Here is a 12,213-nt window from a genome sequence, read left to right as displayed (position 1 = left end):
ATGAGAAGTTACCCACTTCTTTCATTATGTGTTAACTACCTAATTCTTGAATGAGGCATGTGACGAATTTGTAGTATTTTTCCTGTGAAACTATTGCAGGAGACATTTTCTTAACTTTATAAAATAATTGTTGGGAAAATATATCTCCAGTAGGAGCCAGTATTGAAACTTCAGTGATTTCTAGGAGGAGTTTCCCCTTCTCCCTCATATGGTCCCTTCCATTTATGGGGTAGGGTAGAGAGCCCTGTGCACTGGAGTATACATAGCCCAGCAGCTATTTCTATCAATGTGGCTGAAAAAGTACCTCCTTTTGCCCCATGTGAACACACTAGTTCACATGGAAACTTCTCCATGCAATCTGATAGGTGAGAGGAATTCATAGGGAGAAAAATAAGTAAACAGCCTTCAGATTCTTCTAAATCTGAAGAACCAGAAAGATGCTTCATGGTGCTTAAGACGCTAACCACATTCTCCCAATTCCGTTGCATTTCTTCCTTTTATATGTGCATTGGCTGAAATAATGTTAACCTTATTATTACATATACAATGATTTTCTTCATTTTCCAAAGATCTTCCCAACTTATTCATTCTTCTTACTCTTTGCAGAGCATATTGCCATGTATCAGAACATCCTTCTCATATACAAAGCTCTACAAATGATTGCTTTATCGGTTGTAAATTGTTTGTATTGTTAATTTATTTGTTTCATTATTGTTTTAATTACGTATCTGTTTTAATCTTGGTTTTATTATTGTGAGCCACCTTGAGCACCATTTTTTAAAGGCAAAGTGGGATGTAAATGAAATAAATACAATTCTCTTGCCCCCCTAGATTTCTTTCCTCCTCTCAAGATGTCCCAGCCACCCCACCCCCGCAGCTGCCTCTTTGCCTATCTTCTTCAATTCTTATTGTACCTCTTTTGCAGCAGGTTTTGGTTGGTGGATCTCAAGGATCTAGTAGATCCTCCAAATTTGAAGCTTACTCAGCCATGATTTAATCCAACCTTAAGATACAATAAGTATCAAAATGTGTTGTTAAAATCTTTCAGAAGTGAGTAGCTACTCTCTTGAGATTTTAAAGAACTGAAGTCAAATCTTTTAATTATCCTTTTGTATTTGATTCCTTGTCATTAACACTGTTATGAAAAATGGAAAAGTCATTTACTCCAGCAACCTACACAGTATCCACATTGTCCATTTAATGCATAAAGCTTCTAAAAGAAAGAGTTAATATGTTGGTAGCAAACATCTTCTTCTAAATCACACTAGTCTTAAAAGTATATATTAAAGTTTAGTTTTCATAGAAGCCTATTTTTTCTCCTACTTCCAAAACGGCATGAGCTAAATGATGGCTGATAGGGCTTTTTGCCACAAACAATTCCATTATAACTGGATTAAAGTAGCATGTTTCAAGGAACATATTGCCTTATTTGCCTTTTTGTGCAATATGGCTCACAAATCTCATGCAACTCCTTTTATGTACATCTGTTTTGTTGCTTCTTTTCATACTAGCAATCATATGACATTATTCCTGGGTAGCTTAGGAAGGATCCATTCTTTTGATAATCACTACTGTGAGATTACTATGGAACCTTTTGCAATTGCTTCCACAATAATAATTCAAACTGTAGCAAAAATAACCTCCAAAAAATCCATAATACAAACTCATATTACTTCACCCGGTCTAGATATGCACTTTAATTTCCAGTGTATATTCCCCACCCCCGTGCCATTCTGAGGTGCTACGAAAGTTTTCTTGCCACACAGGTATCTTGACTATACGTTATTCTCAGCACTTGAGATTGGAAGCACATCACCTGCAACTAGGAATAACATGACAAATCTGTATTCTATCCTCACAGCTACTCAGTTCTACTCATTAACATCTCAGCACATAATTAAGTGGCAAGAGAATAGAACTCAAATGGATACTTCCCATTTCTCAACCCATCCTTCATCCTACTTATATACCAATCACTTTTGACACCACATATGCAAGGAGAGCAAATTACTGAACAAAGTCTAAATCCATATTTAAGCTAAAATGGATCAAGAATATCAATTACACTACACTACACTATCCTTTTTCATCTGCCATACAATGAGGAAATAAGTAAAGACATTTACATACATGATAGAATGCATATAGTTTTTATGAGTAAATTGACAACATAAATATTTTGATAAAGTGCTACAATTACTTGGATATCTACTAGCCATGACAGATAAATAGAACCTCCATATTTAGAGACAGTATATCTATGAAAACCAGATGCTGGGAACAAAACAACAGGGGTCAGGGGATAATGGTTAACTTCATGCTCTGTTTGTAAGCTTCTGAAAGCTGTCTGGCTACCAGCTGTTGGAAGCAGAATATTACAGTAATTGGCCCTTTGTTACAAACCAACAGGGTTCCTCTTAATGCTTTATGTTATTAAAAGGTAACCTGTTAGAATTCAGCCACAAAGCTTGCTAGGTGACTTTGGGCCAGTGATTCTCTCTCTGGCCAAACTACTTGACAGAGTCATTGTGAGTATAAAGTAGATATGAGGAGTGGGGGGAGGGGAGAACTACATAACCACCCCAAAGTATAATTAATGCAATGTAATTTGTGTCATTTGTAACTTGGAAAGAAGTGGTGGGACAATGTTAAAAATCAGTGTTAAGGGGATGTGAGAAGCGCAAACAACCTGGCGAGCTGCCACCATTCAGGTCCCAGTGGTGGCCCCTCCCTCCTCCAATTGCCACCAGAGAGGCTTCTGAGAAACCATCTTGCTCAAAGGAGAAAGAAGAAGAATCATATTAAGCTTGAACTAATGAACAGAAAGCAAAAGGAGAAGAGAAAGAAGCAGAGGTCAGCAAAAAACATGCCAAACATCTTGGGATCAGGATACCTAGCAGACTGACTTCCCTTATATATACCCAGGTCATTCAGAAATGAATGGAATGTCGCCATGAGGAACCTCAATGGCAGGCTTTCTCTGTAGTGGCACCCGCTATCTGGAGAACCCTCCCTCGTGCGGCTCAGGAGTTGGAAAATGTAACATCCTGAAAACATATCTTTTCACACATGCATTCCCTTGATTGTAACTTATTTTAGTTTTATATGGCATTTTTAACTTTTAAAGTTTTAAATTATTCTGACTTATTGTATTTTCTGGTTTCAATTGTGTACGGCCCAGAAAGCCTCGGCTATTGAATATTACAAAAATGAAATAAAAGAATAAAATATAGTATATAGGATATCCACAGATGAGATTACTTACTACTTCCCATGAATGTATTTAATTCTGTACCACATCCGTGGTTTGTTTATCATTACACGCGGACCAGGAACTCTGGTTTGTCTATCCCCTGGCAAGCTAGAATCATAAGCCAACAACAAACCATGGCTTATGACTCTGCCTTGTGAGGGGAGAGCCAAGTCAGAGTTCCCAGTTCACACATAAACAAACCAGTGGGTTGTTTAGCTGCTTGCAGTGGAAGTGATTGGGCAGCACGCACCTTGGCTTATTGTTGCATGCAAAGTGGACCATAGTGTGATGCTTTGGTGTCTAAATATTGCATTCAGTTTGCTAAAGTAGTAATTTGAATTCTTTAAAATATAGTACAATATTTTTTAAAATGCAAACATTGATTCATCTAACAGTTCTCTTAAATGTTTTCCCTGTAACTGTGTACAATACCTACCCTTATGTTTGGACTACAAAATGCCATCCACAGTACAAGGAACAAAGTGGCTTGCAATAATTACATTTAAGGGTCAGAGAAATTAACATTTAAATACCATTTAATCTAGGACATTAATCATTGTTAGCCTGTATAACTGTACAATTAGACTGAATATTCAATCTGTCAACATTTTATAAGATCTAACACTTTCATTGACTTTTCTTTTGACCTACAAATATGACATCTTACTGTCAAACTAATCAATTTTTATACATAGATTATTTTATAAACACAATAGAGCAAAATGACTTACAATCAGAATGATTCACAAATATTGCAATAATGATAATTTGGGTGTCTCCTATCTATCAATTTATTAATCATAATCATGATCTTTATTGTGTTAGCCATTGGCTTTGACAATTTCTGGAGACTTTCCGTATAAATGTTCCATTACATAATAATAATAATAATAATAATAATAATAATAATAATAATAATAATAATAATACAATCTATAATTTCTCTGCTTAAATAATTCTATATAACAATTATAATAACAATTCTATTATAACAACACAGTAAAATGCTAGCTTAATTTAAATACGTCTATTATTTATTAAATCAAGGATCCCCCAAATCAGCTACCCTAATCCTTTCTATTTCTTTATCTCAGAACTTTCTTGCAGCTCAAGCAAACAGAACTGTTGTAGAAGTCACAACAGAGTGAGAAACTTCCAATAAAACAAAAACAAAACAAAACACCACCAAATGATTTCCTGATCAGAACTAGTTGTTAACTTAAAATTTTCCTTGGTCTGGTCTTTTATATTAGGGTAATAAAATATTTCAGTAAGTAATGAATTATATTCTCTGTTTGAATCAAATTACAGATGCAAATCCATTGGGCGATAGGAACTCATTTATATCTGCTTTCCAATATGGCAGAAAGCATAATCTGTAAGTGCATTTTAAGAAATACATTAGACAAAAAAATCCAGTCAGATCTTTGAGATATCTAGTCCTTTGATGCTCCTGGGGAAAAGGACAGGTTGTTTACCTGTAACTTAAGTTCTTTGAGTGGTTACTTGCACAGTAACACATATGGATTCTGCACTTGCACAGATCATTGGAACTTTTTAGACTTGAGACTTTTTGTAAGGAAGCCCATCCTACACCCCTCTTGTAGTGAGATGAAACAGAAGTACCCCAAATGGTAACCTTGCTCCAATATTGCAAATATTGACATTGGGAAGGCAAGTGGGAACTGGCATCCTTAAGGTCCTCAGAGGTGGACCTGTCCCCCACTTTGGAGCAAAGGGAGGATGGCAGTCAGAGTCACTATTTGGAACTTCTTTGGTTGGATAAAGGAATTAAAGTCCTTAAATCTAGAATGGGCTGAAAGCCTCCATCTTATTTCACTACTGCAAAGTAATGGAACAAGAAACCAATGTTATGGTTTAGAGGGTCAATTTTGTCAATGGCCCCTTTTTGGAGCATAGAGGTGATCTCTTCCAGAGAAGGAGGGGAGGCTGTAATCTTTAGGAACCCTAAAGGGAAAGGGAAGTGGAATCTGATCATTATCCGTACTCTACAATGGGAAGGAACCATTTGTCCATAGTGATGTGTTGCCATGTCTCACAATATCTGCTTAAATGGGTACCGAAGACCAGAGTCTGTACTCTCAGGCCTTTATAAGTCAAACACTGCCTCTGTCCAACACCCTGTATTTGGCATGACTGTTGTCTGTGTGGAATCAAAAGGAGGGATTGTTTGGACTGCTGGAATCCAGCCTTTCAAAAGAAGCAATTAGCAGAAAAAAAGCCAGTTGATGCTGACATTGAGCCCTATTTAAGGGTCTACTGCGGAAATAGTAAAGTTGTTGTAGTAAATTCAAAACATGAATCTTCTTTGCTGAGGTCTTTATCTCATAGACAGGATCTAAAGTATCATCTGTCATTGAGTTGAATGGATCCTGTTTGTCAAAGAGTATATCTTCCATACGGGATCAAACATCTTTGGTGAGGCCTACAGATCATAACCCTGTCTATCTCCATAGTCCCCACCATAGACTTTGCCCCACAGAATCTGCTATATGCTTAGCTGTGTTAGCTTGTTGCTTGGTTAAGGCAACAGCTTTGTTCTTAAAGATGCTCTTCTTGTCACCTGGTAGATATTCAAACTTTGAAGCCATTTTCTGCTATAAGAAGAACTGGCATTGGGACTTGGATGTTTGTGATGTAGAATGAAAGTACAGTAGTAGAATAATTTCTGTGTCCTATCACATCCAGTTTGCGATCTTCCTGGTCAATCATGGCCAAATGAGGCTTTGAGGAGGCCTTATTATGGTCAGACTTTCCATGCATTTGGACATTGGTGGAGAAGAGGAAGACTTCTTCCAGGATTCCCTGAAAAGGAAGGGAGAACAAGCAATGCGACAGGTCCAGTAGTTTCTGTCTGGACAAAATCCATTACTGGATCATCGACTGGGGTACCTACTTGTTGGACATCTAATCCCAAAGATGTAGTCATATGTGTAAACTGTTCTGTGTAGGGGCAATTATCCTTTGTCAGAGATGGTGGTGAGTGACCTCTGACTTCTTGGTCCAGAGATGATTCCGGTGGGTGGGTGAGCTGATTCTGATGAATCCGATTGGAAGTCATCAGGATCAGATTACAGTTGCATTGGTGAAGCTAGTAGAGTTGTTGTGGCTAAAGGAACAAGCAATGAGGCAGGGACAGTTGTGGTTTGAGTGGTGGTAACCAAAGTTTGATTCCCCAGGGACTGCATGAGTTATGCCAAGGGTTAAAAATAGTAAAAGTAAAACTAGTGGCAGATGAAGAAGAAGACTATCAGCTGTAGTAAACCTCTTGCTAGGAAGATTCCCATTCTCTTCTTTCTGATTAGAATCGGTTAGAGTACTTTGTGTGATAGGACCTGGGCAAGTCCGTTCTGGAGTCTAGTGAATGGCTGTATCATGGTGATCATGCGCCGAGGTGGCTCTTGATGGGTAACGGGGTGGGGTGGGGTGGGGTGAAGAGCCTCTATAATCTCTCCTTCTGATGTAGAACCAGCAATGCAGATCTTGTTTAATGCCATTGGAGATACCCAGGGAAGATTTTGCAAGATGGAAATGGGTAAAAGCAACAGTGGCAGTGGCTGAAGTGGTTTCTGCTTCGGGAATGGAAGCATTCTGCAAAACAGGGGAAGGCAAGAGTGGCATTGAGCATGCCTTTAGCTTCTTCTTTTTTCAGCTCAGCTGCTATATTGGTAGCAGAAGTGTGTTTGGATTTAGACTTCTTCAGTGCAGAGCATCCCGATGCTGGTGTTGGGTCTTGAAAAGCAGGTAATGGCTATGGTAATGCTAATAGAGCAATTGGAAGCGATGGTCAGGACAAGGCTGACAAGGCTGGTACTGAAACCACTGCTAGAGACATCGTGAAAGATGGCTTAGATTGGGTGTGAGCCAGACTGCTTTATTTGGTCCACTGTTTGTAGAGCACATTCCCACAAGACTGCAAGAAGGCAGGAAGAGCGGTTCCACCATGCTTGTTTAGTAAATCCTTGGCAATGTGTTCACAACTCTACCACATGCCCTTCAACCAAGCAGAACAGGAAGATACTGCGGCATTTTTTAGCAGAAGCTTACTCTCATAGTCTGCACATTTACAAAAGGGGTCCAAAGGGGGAATGGAGAGCCACAATGGCAGCAACACCCTACAAGACAGAAAAAATACTAAAATGTCGTAATGGGAGGAAACAAGAATACTGGAGTATAACAAGCTCAGATCAGTCAGCAGAGGATAAGCTATTGGGTTGATAAAGACGCTGAACAATGTTGCTGTGATGGTTGAAGAGAAACTGAAGGGAAAGGCAGGAGCATCACCCTTAGGCATGTGCAAAAGGGGGTTAGGGCAGACTTTCCTCCTAAAAGCCTCACCTCTGGAAGGTTCTAGTAGAAGCTACATGCAAGCACAGAAACCATATGTGTGATGCACAGAGACCACAAAGGAGAATTTGGATTGTTGAAACAGTCCCATATTATCAATATATTAAGATCTTTAGCTGTGACCTTGCTCTGCAAACCCTCACCATCTAAAGTTAGGCACCTGGATATGTGGGAGATGCCTTTTCACCCACTGCACCCAGTCTCTTCCCTGGGATGCCCACCTGGCCCCCTCACTCCTAGGGCTCATCTACACCAAGCAGGATATTCCACTATGAAAGTGGTATATAAAAGGCAGGAGCCACACTACTGCTTTATAGCGCTAATGAAGTGCGGGAGAAAAAAAAAATTATGCTCCTCTCATTCTCTGTCCTGTTGGTGTAAGGATGATGACAAAAGTAATACCTTATCCACTAAGGAAATTCATATCTATTGGATTTAACATTAGGAAAACCTATTTTACATCACCCATCAACTGTAAATAGCTTGGACATTATATTAGTTCATTGTATTTGGTTCCTTTTCAACTCTAAGAAATTGCTATTCTTCTGATTTCATATCCTATCCTATGATTCCAGAACTTTGTCTTATATTGCCATTAAATATACAAGTATAAAACCTTTCAAAACTTCTTTTTCCTCTTTTAACATTTAAGGAAAATGTTCTGTGGCATAGTATTCTCCTACACCAACAATATTAAGGAGACCACTATACGTACTCACTACTGGAAATCATTATTCAAAAAAAGTTGTCCAACAGCATTAAAGGCAAAAATAATCACAATATGTTATATTCTTTTTTTCTTTTCAAACACTAGCAACACAGATATTAGAAACAGAGAAGACCAAGGCAATTTCCCCCAACTTCCAATGTAGTGAGGACTGATGGACCACTGTGATGTGTTTAAAATTGTTTTTACAATATTACTGGTAACTTATTCCACAGATTAAGGGTGCAAATGAAGTACTGCTACAGTGAAAAGTCTACTGATATATTGCAATGGACTCTGCAGTCTGAAAATAAGGATGTACTTGGGAAAGTTCACTTTAGCAACATAGCTTATGATGCTTCATTTCTTCTATCTCTCGCTGCAACTGGCACCCCATAGGCCAGATCTAGGGCACCAGACAGCCACTATTTATCCTATTGTCCAATGTCAACTTCCTACATCTATCTGAATGTCTACATAACTTCTATGGTTCCCGTTCTCATACATCTGGGAAATCTTCCAGGACAGAAGAGAACATTTATGCATTTGTCTGCTTACCAACAAGTTATGAAAAAATAATGGAGATAATTGTTAAACCGTCATCAGTCCTGGTTCACAATCATAGTTTGCAAGGTAAGCACAGGCCACAATTTGCCAGTGTGAACCAGGCCAGTGTCAAACCATGGCTTGATATTACCTTTGAACATAACTTATGCGTTCTGTATTTATTTGATCAAACTGCACCAATATCTTTGTACCGATGTTTCAACTATGCATTTTCTACGTTAGCTTTTTATGCTGCTGCAGAATATCCACTGCAGCATGTGTCTATTACTTTTTATGTTTGTTCTACATAGCTTCTGGTAAGTCTGAATCAAATAAGCTATAATATTGTACATACAGAATCTTATTCTACATCTCTAGGGCTGGGTTTGCTATAGAGTGTCATTTTGCCATGGCCCTTCTCTGTACCTTATTCCTACTAAAAAAATTCTGCACAAAGAAGCTGTGCATGGTGTTTATAGTATTTATAATTCAGTCTTTTACTTTTAAATAACACTATAAAACTCTGATATTTGTGAGAAAAATGCATTATTTTATACTAAACAAGATAAACATTAGTAGCCATTAACCACACATAAGGGATACAATCTATGTTCATTTATATTTGTTAGGGTGCTTTATCTGCTAAATTTTGAATATGAACACTAGCTAATAGTTAATGCAGCCATCTGTACTCCTTTGCCGGGGGACAGGCAACAAGAAAGGTGAATTTGTATGCTTGAAAAGAACACAGCTGGCTGACGCTAGAATTTCTTCCCTTTACACTATGAATATGTTTTTCCTTCAGAATTAACAACAGAAGAAGGACATCCCAAAAAGTTTCCTAAATTTAAGACTAATAAATTCACCAACACCCCTGAATTTGGGGGGGGGGGGGGAGTGAGCCCATTCTACTCAGTTCAATACCATCTTTTAATAATATGTAAAGAAGATGTTGAATAACCATCACTTCTTCGGTCCCTAGTTACTTATACTGCTACCACTGTTGTGAGAATCACAACATTAGCCACAATACAAAAGTCACTGGTTCCTATAAAGAACAGAAGCTTTCTGCTTTCCCCACTTTTACTGTAGTGTCAGCAGTGTGACTTACAAACCCCTCCTGTGAAAAGAGCCATGAACTCCAGAAAATATCTGGAAATTTCACCATGGCAGCAAGAGAGAATACCATGACAAGCTAATGCAATACTACGTTGCTGTTGTCACATTTTAGTTACACCCATTATCTATTAAATTTTCAGTATCTAAAAAGTAAAATAAAAACACTTACAGTCCATAAATCTGTGGAGCAATCTCTAGCCTGTTCAAATGCATGTAAAGTTCAGTATCGTGCTTCTTTAGCAAATGATCTTGAATCTGGTTTACTTTTGTTACAATAGCAATTGACGGGCCCAAGTCTTGTGGTCTTGCAAATGGAATAGGGGTCATCATTGCATCTTTTCCCTAGGAACAACAACAACAACAACACAATGAAATTACTTCATCATCTAGTCCCTTCCCAGCCCCCCGTCCTTCCTCCAACTCCAACTTGCCTTTTATAATATTTTGCTTTGGGGAAATCTGGGGATCTTGAAAGCTTGCACGTGTATGTGTGTGCTTTTGATTGACCTAATCAAAATATTATCCCCCAAAAAAGGGATTTTGGGAATTTTCTCACGTTCAACATGGTTATCTTTGCTTCCCTCCCAAAGTTTACTAAAATTTATTAAAAAGAACTCCCCTCCCAAAGAAAAGTTTACTATAAATTTCTAAAGTTTATTAAAGGTAAGAATAACTCTGCTCTTGGGATATTTTATGTTGTTTTTTTAATTAATTAACCTACAAACCTGGTATCAACACATATCAAGACAAAGAATTTTACACTGGAAAAAATGGCAAGAATCAAGGCATGCTAACATCTCATATATTGCAAAGGCAGTTTGGAGGTGCCATTAATACCTGGTTTCAAATCCAAAACAAATTGGGAGATGGGATTAGGCAGGATGACACAGCCTGCAGTTTATCCCTTTTCTGTAGGTAAGGGATTCCCCACTATTATCTCTTTCAGTGCTGACTCCAGGTTTTGGGGCAAGAGCAGGCCTTGCCATTGTCCATTTGTTCTCCGGTTTTTTTGGGCCTAATACCCACCATTGCCCATCGAGAAAGGGGAACTGGTTGAGCAGGCTTCTGGCTCATTTTTATCATTTGCTGCTGCATTCTCCCTGAGCCTGAGAAACAGGATCAGGAGCAATGGCAAAAGGAGTAGCAATAAGGTCAGGAGGCCCTGGCTGTCAGCAGTGGACCCCTGCTGAGGGGCTGCCCCAAGCATGTGCCTAAAAATTCCACCCTCTGACACTATCCCTGATGTCTATACTGTTTCTCTGTCGTTTTTGCTCCAAAGACTAACATGGCTATTGTTTATCCATCAACAAATACTGAAATGTACAAAGGAATTAAAGATGATGAAAAGTTTTCCTTGTTCACATAGTTCAAATTTACCAGCTGAGAGGTTGTTCAAGCGTTAACTTTTTTTAAAAAAAAAAGTTAAAACCCCAGCCTCACTTCCTATTAAGCAGCCATATTCATATCCAAGCATACTTAATTAACGTTAAATAAAACTTTTAGAAGGATTTTGATCAGCAGTACCTTTAGACCGTCATGCTCATAGGTTGAAAACCAGTGTTCTGCTGTTTTCATAAGGTGGGTGAACATTGCACTGAAGAGAAATAAAGTTATTTGATAAGCATGATGGTTATTATTATTATTATTATTATTATTATTATTATATTTATTTGTATCCCGCATTTTGCCCAATACTGGGCCTCAAGGTGGCCTTACAAAATTTAAAACATATACATTGTAAACCTAGGAAAAGAAATGTACAAAAATTAAAAATTAAAACATTAAATGCTTAAAACACATGACAATTTTACAAGACCTTAACATAGATGGAGGACCAGATTATTCTCCAAAGGCCTGTCGGAACAAACAAGTTTTTGCCTGCTTCCAAAAGCACATCAAGGAGGGAGCCAGCCTAGCTTCCCCAGGAAGAGAGTTCCAAAGAACTGGAGCAGCCACCGAGAAGCAAATACTGTATAAGAAGAAAAGGGAGTTACTGAAACTTACTAGGCATCGTGCTCCAGGTATTCAGGGTCCAGAAGAACTTTCATTTCTTCACTATTGAGAAAAAACACACCACATTCAGAAGTTTATTTTTTATAGATTTCTTGGCGAACTTATAGAGGAACTGCAAGTAGGTAAAACTAGCCTTTGTAATTAAAAAGAGTAACTCCACTGAAGACAAATGAAGTCCTTACTCTCTCTAAAGATCAAAAACAAATTA

At 38.2% G+C, this 12,213-nt stretch overlaps 1 protein-coding gene across 5 annotated transcripts in view; it reads right to left on the bottom strand.

The window, feature by feature from the left end:
* TBC1D5 (TBC1 domain family member 5) overlaps positions 1–12,213 on the bottom strand; it is a 314,125-nt gene that overhangs the window by 120,359 nt on the left and 181,553 nt on the right. For all 5 annotated transcript variants that reach the window (XM_063128520.1, XM_063128512.1, XM_063128544.1 and 2 more), the window contains exons 11-13: positions 11,997–12,047; positions 11,517–11,586; positions 10,162–10,334 (exon numbers count right to left, since the gene is read on the bottom strand). In XM_063128520.1, the coding sequence (XP_062984590.1) occupies positions 10,162–10,334; positions 11,517–11,586; positions 11,997–12,047 (294 nt within the window). The remainder of the gene's footprint in view (positions 1–10,161; positions 10,335–11,516; positions 11,587–11,996; positions 12,048–12,213) is intronic.

Source organism: Elgaria multicarinata, chromosome 1 (assembly GCF_023053635.1).
Source record: "Elgaria multicarinata webbii isolate HBS135686 ecotype San Diego chromosome 1, rElgMul1.1.pri, whole genome shotgun sequence".
Taxonomy (NCBI): domain Eukaryota; kingdom Metazoa; phylum Chordata; class Lepidosauria; order Squamata; family Anguidae; genus Elgaria; species Elgaria multicarinata.
The sequence above is the reverse complement of the archived record's forward strand: the minus strand, read 5'-3'. Positions and strand labels throughout refer to the sequence as shown.